The sequence below is a fragment of the Squalius cephalus genome, assembly GCF_949319135.1.
Source record: "Squalius cephalus genome assembly, chromosome: 12".
Classification (NCBI taxonomy): domain Eukaryota; kingdom Metazoa; phylum Chordata; class Actinopteri; order Cypriniformes; family Leuciscidae; genus Squalius; species Squalius cephalus.
This window is the reverse complement of record NC_137133.1, coordinates 31,064,096-31,079,298: the sequence shown is the minus strand read 5'-3', so window position 1 is coordinate 31,079,298 and position 15,203 is coordinate 31,064,096. Positions and strand designations below refer to the sequence as shown.

At 35.0% G+C, this 15,203-nt stretch overlaps 1 protein-coding gene and 1 long non-coding RNA gene across 2 annotated transcripts; one reads left to right on the top strand and one right to left on the bottom strand.

Moving 5' to 3' along the window:
- On the bottom strand, positions 1-14,719 carry mcm9 (minichromosome maintenance 9 homologous recombination repair factor). Its single transcript, XM_079889046.1, has 13 exons — positions 14,545-14,719; positions 13,188-13,526; positions 8,271-8,587; positions 7,761-7,842; positions 7,179-7,379; positions 6,006-6,131; positions 5,746-5,865; positions 4,587-4,761; positions 4,245-4,447; positions 3,029-3,232; positions 2,826-2,908; positions 2,570-2,715; positions 1-1,468 (listed from the first exon to the last, which is right to left on the bottom strand). Exons 2-13 carry the CDS (start codon positions 13,498-13,500, stop codon positions 136-138), a joined length of 3,303 nt encoding a protein of 1,100 aa, XP_079745172.1. The 5' UTR covers positions 13,501-13,526; positions 14,545-14,719; the 3' UTR covers positions 1-135.
- On the top strand, positions 8,265-12,121 carry LOC307168803. Its single transcript, XR_013822987.1, has 3 exons — positions 8,265-8,340; positions 9,002-9,103; positions 11,607-12,121. It is a non-coding gene; the product is annotated as an uncharacterized lncRNA (long non-coding RNA).
- Positions 14,720-15,203: the final 484 nt, after the last annotated feature.

Here is a 15,203-nt window from a genome sequence, read left to right as displayed (position 1 = left end):
ACCAGACAACACTTTTATTGATATTTACTGAAAAAAAAAAAAAAAAAGCATTTACATTTAAACACAAAAAAAAGTATATATGTATATATAAATGATATATACTTGTATTACACACAACAAACATCTCTTGCTGCATCAGTTCCAGTCAGCATCTAGATCTTCATCATCTATGACAGACGAGCTGAACAGTGAAAAACCTTTAAGGAGTCCTGCGGATCCTCCGGAGCTCAACTCAAAACATCTCCTCTTCTTTGAAGCATTCTCTCTGAATTCTTCCTGTCTGTCGGAGGGTTCTGTCCTCGTGTTGCCCGTCTGCAGTGCGCTGCTCTTCACATCTGTGGTTATAATTGTCCTGCTCTGTGTGCTTGTGATCTCCTGGTCTTTGAAAACTGTGCTTGTTGCCACTTTGTTTGTACTGCCATTTATGGCTTCTTGTGGCTCCGGTGGAGCTGGGATTGTTTCACCTCCAGTCTTTTCCTCAGCTAAGCCCGTAAAAGAGAATCTGGAAAGTTTGTCCAGAGTGGAGCTGGCCACCTTAGTCTTTGGGTGGTCTGTCTTTGGTAAGGATTGTGGGTGTTTATTAGTGTTACCATTATTCTCACCTGGAGAGAGGCTGTTCAGTCTCGGCAGCAGTTGTTGTTGATGTTCAGTGTCCTCAAACGTCCCTTTCTGAGCTGTGCTCTCATCATTCAAGACCTCTGAGGAAACGTCCTTGTTTTTATTGCGAGTTCCCAGTCGGAGCATGTTATTAGCTCTGCTGCCCTCTGCTGGAGGAAGTGAGCTCGACTGGTTCTCCCTCTCGGCCTGTTTATCTCTCATCTGAGGTGCGCTAGGTTTCGCCCCTTCTTGCACCGCCACTTTGGCACTTGTGTTAGAGTTTACAACCGACTGATCGGCATGACACATTCTCTCTCTCGGCTTGAATGTGAAGTTTGTGAGTCTCCTGCGTAAATCCTCTCCACTCTCGGGTCTGAAATCAGCCTCCTGATCTGTGTCAGGAAGACTGATGGCTGTGTTTTTCCTTTTTGAGGGTTTCTTCCCTGTCATGGGTGTACTGTGGGAGAACACATCATCATCAGTTCCTCCTAAAACTGTTTCTTCGTTCAGCAGGAGGGCCGCTTTCATCTCTTTCAGTCGTTTGCCTCTGAGCTTTTTGGAGCCCCTTTCCACAACAGCTTCAACCGTGGATTTATCCTCATCCTTCTCCCACGCAGAACCCTTGCAGCGGTTGGAACGGCTGTTGCTAGGCAACACTGCACGGCGTAGTGTGGTCGTAGTGTTCTGTGTGGAGGTGTGAATGATGGAGCCGGTACCAGTCGGGCTGGATAAGGAGTGGAACCAGTCCAGGTCAGCGTCTGAATTAGTGGTCACATCACGGTTACCGTGATTCTCAACAGCTGCACGCTCAGTGGTGAGGTCACTACGTGGTTCGGTACCTTTAGGGGAGTCCGGTCTTCTGCTCTGTAGCCTACAAGAACATAAAAGCCTTTATTGCTTTAATTTTGTCTGAGCTATGAATAAATAAATAAAAAAGAATTAATATTTTCTCATCTTATCATTTTAGTATAGAATGAGTAAAGCTTTTTGTTGTCAGGATGATAAAAAGATAAAAAGATCAAAATGATTGAGATGGCCAATCAAATCAAAGAAGGCGGGTCTTACTGTCACTGTCACAACGCAACGAGAGTTCGTGGAAAGATGCAATTAGATGTAAGTATCAGACAACTGTTTTACGATAGAAATGTTCAGTGACCGGCAGTAATAGCCTATCTAGTGATGCAAACTCATTTTTTTATTAAATTTCGCCATTTTGATTTGAAAATATGCCCCCACATACTAAATGAATTTGAGGCCTACTATTTAAACGTATAAATATAATTAAAGAAAATAATTCATGTAATATAATACATTTACCATTTAACTGATTCATAATACATTATAAAAAATAATGCTAATGAAATTAAATGAACTATTTATTAAATTATTTACTACATAAGTAATATATGTATTATTGACTATTTTGATAATCACATGAACATTTATGCAATGCTAATTTAAAATCACAATTTAATTTATTCATAATTGATAATTAAATTTCATCAATTTAATATTTGAAAAAAAAAAAAAAAAAAAAAAACATAACCAGTAATGAAATTAAACTTGCAATTAAATATTATTTTGAAGGAAGTCTCTTATGCTCACAAAGGCTGTGTTTATTTGATTAAAAACAGTAATATTGTTAAAATTAAAATGTACTGTTTTCTATTTGAATATAATTTCAAATGTAATTTATTCTTGAAGTTTCAGCAGCCTTTACTCCAGTCCCAAATGATCCTTCAGAAATCTTATTAATATTTTAATATTAAATATTTTTTTAGTTAATATTTTTGTGAAAACAATGATGCATTTTAGGATTCTTCGCTCAAAGTTCAAATTAACAGCATTTTTTGGTAACTGCAATTTTTTAAATCAAATTTAATACATCCTTGCTGAAAAAAAGCAAAGATTAATTTCTTAAAAAAAACAACAACTTTTGAATGGTAGTGTGTGTATGTATGATTCAGTTTACCTCGAGAGTCTTAGCAGTTCTTTATGTAAGATCTCAGTTAATCCCAGCCTCTCGAGCACAACCTCACACTGTGTTTTATACTGTTCACAGGGATTGTCAGGAAAAGATGTGTGTAGAGCATTCACATTTCCAAGTAGAGCGCCTCCCTGAGGTAAAGAAAAAAATGCTTATTCAAAAATGTAATATATTATTCTACTCAAAAATGTAATATAGCTTCAGGAATATAGAGTAGCATCAGCATTGCTAATAAAACTACCTGCATGGAGCACTCCATAACAGACACCACAACAACAGCGTCCTCTACTGTCACCGTCTCTCTGAACATCAGCCTGGCATGAGCTGATACACACAGAGACACAGTCAGATACGTTTTTGAATATGGCTTCTAGCAAATAACAACTTATTGTGGAAAAGCAGAGGGAAGAAGATCAGGTAATATGCTAGATGTTAGCATCTGACCTTCAGCTAGGCGGCTGAGACTCTCCAGCATGCGGATGGTTGTCCTCGCAGCATTTCGGCTGTCACTCTGTCTCTGAAGCTGATAGTAGCGGCTCAGGATGGCATTTGCTTCCTGTGTTATGCAAGGTTTAAGAGTCTTGATCAGGCAGAAATAGGCCCTCATCTTCTCCATACTCCATAAACATGAAGACTCACTTGGAGCTCCTATGGGGAAATCACGAAGGAAGAGAGTTGAGATAAAGAGAGAGATGTTAAGATGAATATTTTATAAATATGCAACAAATGGCAAGGCTTCACCATTAACTTCTACTCAGTATCAAAGAGATTCTAAGCCAAATGAGGGGTGATCCAGCCCTCGAGGGAACAGGCTTTCCTATCAAAGTGGCATCACTTGAGAAAATAACGAAGACCGAACAAGCAACAAATCCCACAAGAGAGGCACGAACCAGCAATCGGGCTGGATAGGGGTGTGTTTGATCCAATAACACTTTAGATGATGCCTTACAAACTGCATTTTCTTGTATGCCATGTAAACAAAACCATGTAAAATACCGAGTTAAAAATGTAAAAGGTACCAAGTTAAAAATGTGTTAAAAAAAAAAACCATTTTGTAAGAATGGTCTTGAAATGCGAAGGCATTTATATATAAAGACCCACTTTTACTGTGAAAAATTTTAATATTATAAATGTGTCAAATATTACATTTATAATTTGATTTATATTATTAATTAAATTAAATGTACTATTTAAAATCAAATCAAATCAAATGTATAATTTTATTCTTATATTATTGTTATACTATTGTATATTATTATTATTATTAAAAATAATCATATACTATATATATATAGTATATATAAATATAAGTTACCAATTTTTAAAATATTATTAATTTAAAAATATTATGTCAATCCAAATATATACTTAAGTCTAAAATAAATATACAAACCTGAATAAATAAAATATACATTTTGAATATATAGGTGTAAATCGGAATATTCAGTTATAGGTCTGAATATATATATGTACATCCTAATATGTAGTTGTAACTATATATTTGGATTTTTTAACTTTCTTTATATTCAGGATAAATAAATATATATTGAGATTTCATATAATAATTTCCAGTTTGTGCCTTCATATTATTATAACATAACATAACATTAATATTATACTAGTCTGATATTACAAAACAAAGCTCTTCTCTAGGACAAACCTTTGTTCTGTAGGATGAAGGAGGAGATTATTTTGTCCCATTCTGGATTTTTAGTGTCCAGCAGAACCAGCACAAGGTCAAAGCGGCTCAGGAGGGGGCTCGCGAGAGCCACGTTCACGGAAACCGACACATTAGGGTCATAATGCCCCTTTGGGTTAGTAGCTGCCAGGATGGTGGTCCTTGTGTCCAGTTTGCACACCATTCTACAAAACAGGAAAGTGGGAGATTTAATGTGATGCTCACAAGCTTTTGGATAATAAAAATGCAAGAAATGTATCTGTGAAAATTCGTATTCCCCTCTAGACTCATGCGTGTGACATAATTTCCTCCCCCAACACTCACCCAGCTTTAGCCACACTGATGGTTTGTTGCTCCATGGCCTCATGGATGCTGGTGCGGTCGTGCTCTTTGATGCTGTTGAACTCATCGATGCAGCACAGACCTCCATCAGAGAGAACGAGCGCTCCTGCCTCCAGGTGCCACTCTCCTGAGTCCTTGACAGCCGCCACCGTCAGACCTGACCAGCATTTCACAATCATGCAAACAATGACGCAACAGCTCTAATTGCTTACTGCACAATTGCCTAGTATTTTTCTAAATAAAAAAATACAGAGTATGTGTATACAGCAATGTAGCAAACTTTGTTGCAAACAAATGTGCTTCAATATTTAACTTCATAGGAGGTGGGTGAGAAAATTTACCCATCAGACACTGCAAACCACTTCAGTACTATATAAAGTTTGGCTCTGACATTTTTTGTTTTTTTTGTTTAATTCATCTCAGGAGTGTTACAAGTCAACTATGTAACAGTAACAGTAAAGAAACCAAATCATATTTATCTTTATATTAAACACCTATTTATCACTTATTTTATTATCACTTATCACAAATCTTAGGGGTTCTGACTATGAAGAATTAAACAATTCATATTATTTACATATTCTCTAAGTTTTTTAAAATGATTTTGAAAGAAGTCTAAGTTATTGAAAATGTATACTTTTTTAAATAAATTTTAAATAATTGTTTTCTTTCTAAATATAATTTAAAATATCAATGTTGAAAACAGTTGTTCTGCTTAATATTTTTGTGGAAATTTTTATAGGATTCTTTGATGAATAAAATGTGGAAATATACATATGTATATTATATAGAATATATATACATTTCTTCACTAAAGTATATTATTTTACATTTAAAACCACTAATCTGTGCATATCAAGATGTTGCAGGGAGAACTAATGAATTTTGTCAGGTGAAGTGAACTTCTGCTTCCCTTTCTCAGTGATTCTCCTGCACAATTTGAATATATATATATATAGATATAGAAATTGTGCATACTTTGCACAGTAGAAATACCACATGCTTCAAAAAATAATGAAGTACTTCAAAAAGCAAAGTATATATAAAATTATGCTATTAAAAACACCCCCCTAGTGTGATTGCTTATTCCAAATGTCACTGAGATAGATGGTAAAGTGAGGTTCAGAAGAACGTGTGGAACCTGCATTGGTAGATCCGATTCCTGCAGTGAGCACTGAGCGCGGTGTAATCTTAGCAGCGTACTTCAGAAACTGTGACTTCCCAGTGCCTGGATCGCCCACGAGCAACAGATGAGACTCTCCTACCCAGAGCGCATAGTTTGAGTCAGAGCTATTCAGATTTATTCACAAGAGTAATACACTTTTCAAGCACACCTCTCAACTTTTTTTCATGATAAGCCCAAATGTCAGACTGTCCATTATGTGGAGTGTGAACACATACCTCTCACCTTAGTTCCAGACGCATCTATTCTCTGTACCCCACCTGCCAAAACCATAGCAACAGCCAGCTTGACGACGTACATGCCGAACACCTGAGGGCATAGACTCATCAAGATCTCATTCCTGCCTTCAGAATGTCAAGAGAGAGAGAGAATGAGAAAGAGAGATTATGATTCATAAAACCACACTGAATCCCATGAGCTGTCCCACATTATGAGTGGTTGCTAGGGTTTTCTGGGAGGTTGCTATGGTGTTGAGCAGTTGCTTGGGTGTTGTTAGGGTGTCCTAAGTGTATGCTTAGGTTATTTGAGCAGTTTCTAATCCATTACCAGGTAGTTCCCAACTCCCCCTCCCAACCTTTTCTAACATACACCTCGTGAAAACCATACATCTGTATGGAAGCTTGTTTCCATCACAGAATAAAAAACATTTTTATCTCACAATTCAGACTTTTTTTTCCCTCAGAATTGTGAGTTTTAAAGTCAGAATTGTGAGATATAAACTCTCAATATTCATATCGAAGAATCCGAAGAAAAAGTTTTTTTTCCCTCAGAATAGACTTTATAAGACTTTATAACTCGCTTTCAATTGCGAGTTTATATCACAATTCTAGGAAAAGAAGTCAGAATTGCGAGATATAAACTCGCAAATTGTGAGAAAAAAGTCAGAATTGCGAGTTTATATCTCGCAATTATGAGCTAAAAAGTCGCAATTATCTTTTAAATCGTTTTATTCGATGGCGGAAACAAGCTTCCATACATTTGACTGTGTAGAAAAGTAATAAACCACTTTTCCTCAAAAAGCCACATGGTTTGAAGTATCATTCTTGTGCGCAGCAGCACAAAGTAAACCGTGTGAGTTACATGCCAACATTTAATACTTTCAGTCAGAGATTTGTTCAAATCCCTGATCCAATAACCCTATGAGCAATAGTAGCCTAATAGTGATGTTGTGCCTCAGCAAACACCACTGGAAACAGATTACAACACTGTTTCATGGTCCTCATCAATTCAACTTCCTCTACAAGGACTGTAATTGAGTTTGGATAGCAATAAGAAAGAGAGGACTCTTTTAAATGTCGAAGAGACATGGTATTGAAAATGCCGTACTGCTTATTTGTACTACTAGACTGAGTTTCCCAGATTCGATATTTAAAGAGACACCAACTGTGTACCGGCAATGGGGTCATGTTTGTGACTGTCCCAGAATTCTTCAAATTCCTTCTGAATGTCTTCCAGCACCAGTGCTGTGGTGGACTGCTCATTATTGACCTCGATATAGTTTGCTTTCAGCACAATCTCCACATCACAGCGGCAATCCTGAAACATCGGCTTCCAGCGCTGACACACAACCCCATACACTGTGATGTCATCGCCTGCGAGAAACACATGACAGCATCACAAGGGAAACAGACACATGATGTTGCCCTGAGGGATATTACTATTATTATATCAGTAGAAAAAAGTACAAAAAAACAGCAAGCAAACACAGTGTTTAAAAAATGAACAGCATGAACTGTCCAGTATAATATGATGTTAAAAAGGCATAATATATAAGTTGTATAGGAAAAATGCACATAACTGAAAACAACAGAAAGTTTCATTCTGAATTCATTCGTAAGAAAATCTAATAAAGCCAGTCGTGTACACTGCATTACCGGTGAGCAGGACTGAGCAAAAGTGTCATTGTTAAAGCCAGTAAATACATTAAATAAACTACAGACTGGACTCTATTTCCACCAATACTCTGCATTTACCTGATTTGCAGCTGTCCACAAGATCATCCTCCAGGATAATAAGCATGGATCGAGGGATACTGCCCACCGACAGTTTCTGTACCTGTTAGTGAAGGAGCGCTGGTAAGGAAATTTTCAGATTTTGAATATGTAGAAATAAACAAATAAACTTATTTTTTCTTAGATGGGTAAATGTGTTTACCTCACATCTACATGTATGCATATTTTATTTATAATTATTTCATTTTAATGACATTTTTTATTATTTTACTTATTCAAAATCCCTTGAGTTGCATATCAAGACACTTTTATTCTGTCATTTGGCTGCAAAAGACTTGGAATATAGTGTGCAAGTCGTATGGACTACTTTTACGATACCTAAAATGTCATTTTAGAACTTGGGTAATATACACAGTATAAAAAAAAAAAAGAGTGGTCAATAGATTTTTCATTTTTGTGTGAACTATTTCTTCAGCAGCAGGTTGCTCCGGGGTGACTGTCCCTGAATAAAGCACATCCCTGGTGCCTCACCTGCTCTTGGATTTTGATCTCCTGGTAGTCCTTGCAGGCGGCCGGAGGGGCGTCACTCCCTGACAGGCAGGTGAGTTTGAAAGAATTACATCCATCCTCATTGGGGCAGCTGGCTGGTGGAGTGAAGGTGTAAAACTGCTCAAAAGAAGCCTGCACGGAGAACACGTGCCTGCATTTATTGCACATGTAGTCTCTTTCATACTCCAGCACTTTGGTCACACTCGTGCGGATGACTGTGCCTGTGACGGACAGGAAGTGGCCCACATCTCTAGCTTTAGGAATGTGATCTCTGGTCAGCTCGGGACACATAGGTAAACCTGCAAATGTTTAGTAAATCAGTTATTAGGAGAGAAATATACATGTATATTCAGTTGGTGACAGTTTACATTATTGGGTGGACTATTTCTCTTGAAGGAATAAGCAAGCATTATATAAAGCACTAGGTGTCAGTGTTATTCCACGGCAGTCTTTTAGGGCTCCCGTTTCAGCAGTTATGGTCTCCAACTGCTAGATGGCACTGCATATTCATTAATGAAAAGTTCAAAAGCGGAGTTACAGTCTCTTGCACTTTCTTGCATGATAAATCAACTCGGAGCACATTCAATATTTGAATATGGCCTGGTCCAGCATGGTTGCATCATAGAAAAACATAAAAGAAAGAAGAATCAAATGTCAAAGTTGCTAAGGCAATAAACTTGCATTAATTTTTTCTTTCTCCCCTCTAACCACAGATACAGACTGTAGAAGCTGGAGAGAAAATGGGTTTGAGTAAAGTGTGTTTATTCGGATGAGTCATGTCTGCAGGGCTACAGATGAAGAGCGTGTAATTACAGGTGACGGCAATCATCTCCTACAGGACGTGAGAGAAAAGCACTTGGCTTCGCCACAATGCAATACAATCCATCCCACATACCTCAGGGATCAAACACAAACCTCCCATCTCTGCCTACACGTCATCTAAAACAATCTTCATACTCTTCCTGTGTATGTCATTCTGCAGATTACGGCTGGCAGAAATACTGAATATTCATGATATATTCGTGATCATGGTTTTGATTAAAATACGCACCTTTGTGAAAATGTAAATTATTTTAATGATTTTGACCATTAGATTTTCTAAAAAGACTGTCATTAGACATTTGCATGAATCAGTTCAAACTCCACAAACGTCAATGAATTGATTCAACGATTCACTCACATAATCACTAAAAAATGTTCAAAGGCTCCCACTTTTCATGTATTACAAATGTTCATAATATGTAGGTAAAATAATATTTAACTACATACATATACATATATATATATATAAAAGGAAATAATACTTCAGCAAGGATGAATCATTTTTTTTCTCAAAAGTGACAGTAAAACATCTATAATGTTACAAAAGAAATAACTAAACAAATAAAATTAATAGCTTTTGAACTTCCTTTTTAACAAGGAATTCTAAAAAATATATATCTTGGTTTTCACAAAAATATTTAGCAGCACAACTGTTTTCAACATTGATAATAATAAGAAATGTTTCTTGAGCAGCAAATCATCATATCAGAATGATTTCTGAAGGATCATGTGACACAGAAGACTGTGGTAATGATGCTAAAAAATTATCTTTGCCAACAAAGAAATAAATGATATTTTAAAATATATGCAAATAGAAAAAAAGGTATAATAAATATTTCACAATATTTACTAAATTTTTGACCAAATAAATGCAGCCTTTGGTGGGCATAAGAGACAACTTTCAAAAACATTTAAATATCTTACTAAAAATGTATAAATACTGTATATTGTCCAGCCTGACCTTCTTTATGATACAGGCACATCATCACATATCTTCAGGAAGAAAACAGACATGTCACCCCCCAGGACTGCAGAGACACCACCTGGATACACAATTTTTCTCTCTAATGACCTTCACCAAAGCATGAAAGCATTCAGACACATGACGTGGTTGTTCATCGTGATATGGCCAACGGTCTATGTGCTTTTTATGGCTGTGTGTCCTATTTTCAGACCCCCTTTCATATTCACAGCACGCTGGATCTATGAGTGGAGTCTGCACTCAGGCTATTTATAACACTCCCATTGTCCACAAAACAGGATAAAACATCCAGGGAACAGGAAAGGTCAGTCAGCTGATTATTGCTGACACACTCCCTACAGCAGTCTTCTTGACTGAATCCATCTTCAGATAACAAAATAAATGTTCTATAAATTTACAAAATATCTTCATGGAACATGATCTTTACTTATTATCCTAATGATTTTTGGCATAAAAGCAAAATCTATCATTTTGACCCATACAATGTATTGTTGGCTATTGCCTAAATATACCTGTGCAACTTGTGCCTGGTTTTGTGATCCAGGGTCACATATGACTTGCGTACCTCCATACTCAAAGCAATAATGAGATTCTTGCACAATTTTATAGTCCACCAAGCAGTGCTATTTTAGTATGAATTATATATATATTATATTATAGTATATTATTATATCCTATATTTTAATATTATTTATAGATTTTACTAATATTTTAAATTAGTGTTTCAATTTATATTTTCATGTTTTTTTTATGTGCTGTTATCAGTTTTTATATTTTTTTTATATTACTGTTTGTGTTTAGGTGTAATTTCTATTTCATTTAACCCCGGTTTCACAGACAAGGCTTAAACTTGTCCCAGACTAAAATGCATGTTTGAGCTGTTTTAACTGAAAGCAACTTCCACTTTCTTAAAATATGTTAGTGCCATTGTTTTGTCTCAAGATGCACGCCAGTAATTTTATTTTCTACGGCCTGTTTATAAAAGCTACTTAAATGTCATAATTAAACTAAGGTCTAATCCTGGCTTAATCTAAGCCCTGTTTGTGAAACCAGGCCATAAAGTTTTAATTTCCATTAAGTAATGTTAGTGTTTCAACTTCAGTTAGTTGCCAAGTCTTACATCTAATATATTTTATTTCAGCTTTATTTCAATGAACAAAATATTATTTAATAGTTTTACATTCAGTTAATAATAACTCTGCTGCCGATTATCAGTTAGATCACCAGCTGCACTGAAATGTTTCCCCAACAAGTCACACAATTTGAGGAATCATTGATGCCTACACCACATACCAAGCAAATACTTCCCGAACTATTCCTTTGAAGCCTCATTCAGCTGTTCTTTTCTCAGAAAGCCTGTGTCTGTCCAACCTCTCACATGACACATCCTCCCTGTCCTCAGATCCGGATCAATACCCTTCCTGCAGAGCCGCTGCTCATCTTGTTGTTACATCATGCAGTGTTTGCGCTCACACCTGACCACCTTCTAAAAGCTTCATCTGATCTCTCTCCAGCTCCTGCACACCGCGAGCCAACATAACGAGACTGTTGTCACAAAGAAGAATACATCAGCATATCGTGCAGGTTATATGACACTAGATCAGAGGAAGCGACCATGATAACAGATAACAGTTCACGGCAGGACAAATGAGCTGTCTGCCACGGTGTGCTGGGGTCTAATTGCCTGTAGTGGGAAACAGCCTCTGTGTTGAATTGACAAACTAATAGGCTGCAAGCATTCAAGAGCAAATGAAGCAGACAGTTGGAGGCACTCTGCGGCTTTATAGCAGCAGATCTACCAGTCACACAAAGAGAACAGTCAGCCATATACAAGCCACTTATGTTCACTGGGAGGTACATGTCATACTGGAAATAGAGGAACTGTTTACTGTTGTGCACAAACAGGCCTAATGGTTGCATTTGTTTGAGCTGTAACATTTATAGCATAGTCTATGGAGTATACAGCACATAGAGTACATTATTGTCAGGCCAAACACACTTTAGTACCTCCTAAGTGGATAGATAAGTTGGAAACACCTGAGAATTTCATTAATAAATCAATGCCAAACATTCATGCTTAACTGATCTCTCTTTCTCACTCTCTCCCTGAAATGAAATATAAAATATGAATTTAAAACATTTTTCATTTAATATTGTATAATCCTAAATATTAGCATGAATATATATCATTAATATTTATTGATATTATTATTATTATTAATAATAGTTGGTGTAAGGAAATAATTCTGTATAAATGTTATCATGTTTTGAGAATACTTAATGAAAAATATGGATCAAGCTTTACAGGTATGAGAGATTTAAAAAAAATCACTTAAATTCTATGTATTAATTATTACATAATAATATATAATATGTTTTATATATATATATATATATATATATATAAATAATATGCAGGTAAAACAAGATTAGTTAAGATTAGAAATAATACAAAGAAAAACATTATTTACTTAAATTCTAAATAACTAATGTTTTATAAATAACTAATAATTTAATTTAAAATATTTGAATATAATATACAACATTATGTATTAATTATCCCATTATTATAATGCTACATAAGGTATTATATATAAATGTAATAATGTTTTGAACATAATGAAAGATATTATTCAAGCTTTATTGTAAAGGTAAAATGAGAATAGTTAAGATTAGAAATCACTTTTCTTACAATTAAAACAAAAACATATATGAAAACATTCTTAAAATTGAATACAATTATTTGTTATAGTCAGTGTAAAGTGTTAATGATTATTGTCCTATTATTATTTATCCCTGTATTTATTGATTTGGATTTGTTTTGTACACATAATATTTTTTCTTATATATTTCCCTATAATAAAGGTGAATAAAGGTGGAATGTGCAATTTCTGCACCACTAGCTTTGCCAAACAAAAACATCGAAATAAAGCTATTTTCCCAAGAGTTTTCTAAAACACTCCTCAAAACTCGTGTAATTGGGTGTTGCGTCAGGCTGGTCAGGAATATACAGAGCAAATGTATAAAATCCTCGTTGTTGAGCCCTGATACAGGTCAGTCAGTGTAAAAGAGTGGATGTTCTCACACTTGCTTACCTGATATACGAACATGTAGATTGTGTTTGAGGTTGAAACTCCCCTGCGGTGAGGAAGAAGTCTGAGATATGGTCTGGGCCGCTCTGTGCAGGGCATTGTCAAATATAGGCAGGACCTGGCTGGGGAACGCATTGAAACACTCTCCAACCTCCATATTGTACTCGAATAAGGTCATAGCATTCACTACAACAGGATAGTGAGTATCTTCACTGGCCTCCTGGAAGATCTGTAGGACGTCATTCTTGTGGTGCTCCATCACGTAAGTCTCAAACACCAGTCCTATCAAGGACACCTGATCCGGACTGAGCATCATGAACCGGATCACTTAGACAAAGTATTCTGGAAGAGAGCAGCGGATGATGGGTCTGTCTGTATATAACTTAATACAGTTCATCTTTACAAACCCGTTCACACACTCGTGTATCATGGTAGCTGTCTGATACGTATACAAATTTATTTTAACAATTTAAGTGTTTGATTCACTGTTTTTAAACAGTTTTTGACAAATTAATGTGTAAAAGACCAAACCTTTCAAGTCATTTTTGATCACTTAAGACAATTACTTTTTTTTTTGGGGATTTCAGACACATTTGCTTAGGAATCACAAATCTGTAAACCAGTTTTACTGATTCACTGAAAAGAAAAAAGAAAAAGATTTTCAAGAAAATAACTAGAAAAAATTTTGTAAATTTTTTTAGAAATTTCTGACAAAAATTATCCTTAATATTATATAATTATCAATTGATCTGTAGTTTGTGTTAATGCAAATGTATGAATTAAATGTTGCACAATATTTTCCATATTAATTTACATTATATTTTATTACTTTTTTTACTACATATACATGTGACTATGTGTGTGAATATTATATATATATATATATATATATATATATATATATACACACACACACACACATTTTAAACGTTATAACAAATTCCATATAAAAAAATGTATTATTTCGTTTCTTTTTATTTCATGTTTAAAAAAAATGACAAATATGTATATATTTGAATATACATTCCTCTGTTGAGTACTATTTTCATAAAAATATAAAGGTTTCATGCAGTTTCTTAATTAATTTGAGGTCATAAAATTGCATTGATAAAAGTGTACAGTTGTATAAACAATTACATAAAAATGATGATTAAAAAGTTTTAGATGAAGGCCACGGCTGTCACTGCCTGACATGTAGTAACAGTTAACGTTATTAGTTCAGAATACCATGCATTTAACATTCAAACCATTTCCGTTGTCCTTATTGCTCTCTTGAGCAAACTTCTACAAACAATTGAAAACTACAAGAATAATAATAACTATTAATATTTAATTGCTTACAGTGCTATATTTGACATACCTGGGTGGACGAGCAGCAGTTATGTACATTAACAACATTCACACATGGGTGTTTCTTCCTGTCCGTGTTTTCAGATTTGGCGGTTTATTCTTCGTCTTTCTGGATTGTAGGGGAGCACGTGTAAACAAACTATGAATTTTAGCACAAGATAATTCATTCTAATTCCGTTATAATACTGTAAGTAATTTACCATTAATATGCTTTGGTTTTTTTTATGTCTATATTGGCGCTGATAAATTATATGGTATGTAATAAATAATAACCCCCCCGTTTTTGGACTTGGTATAAACCAGTAAACGGATGTCGATGACGTTTCGCATCGCCCTCTGACCGCCAGTATAAAAGTCCCTTTAGTTTTATGGAAATTACACTGATAATGGACTTTTAATCGATTTTTGTGTCTTTTATTTATTTAAATTATCTTAAGGGAAATGTATTAAATTATATTCTAAATAAATTTAGAAAGTTATACATAATGTACACTATTTAAATTAATTAAATGGAATAATATTACAAAATTAATAATTATGTATTTAAATTATTACCTACATTACATTTTAATGCAACAAACTCATTAAATAAAAAAAAAATCGTATTATGCTTGTAAATTACAAGAACATTTAATTTGATTGTAAATTAACAGCAAGGGAAAGTAGCAC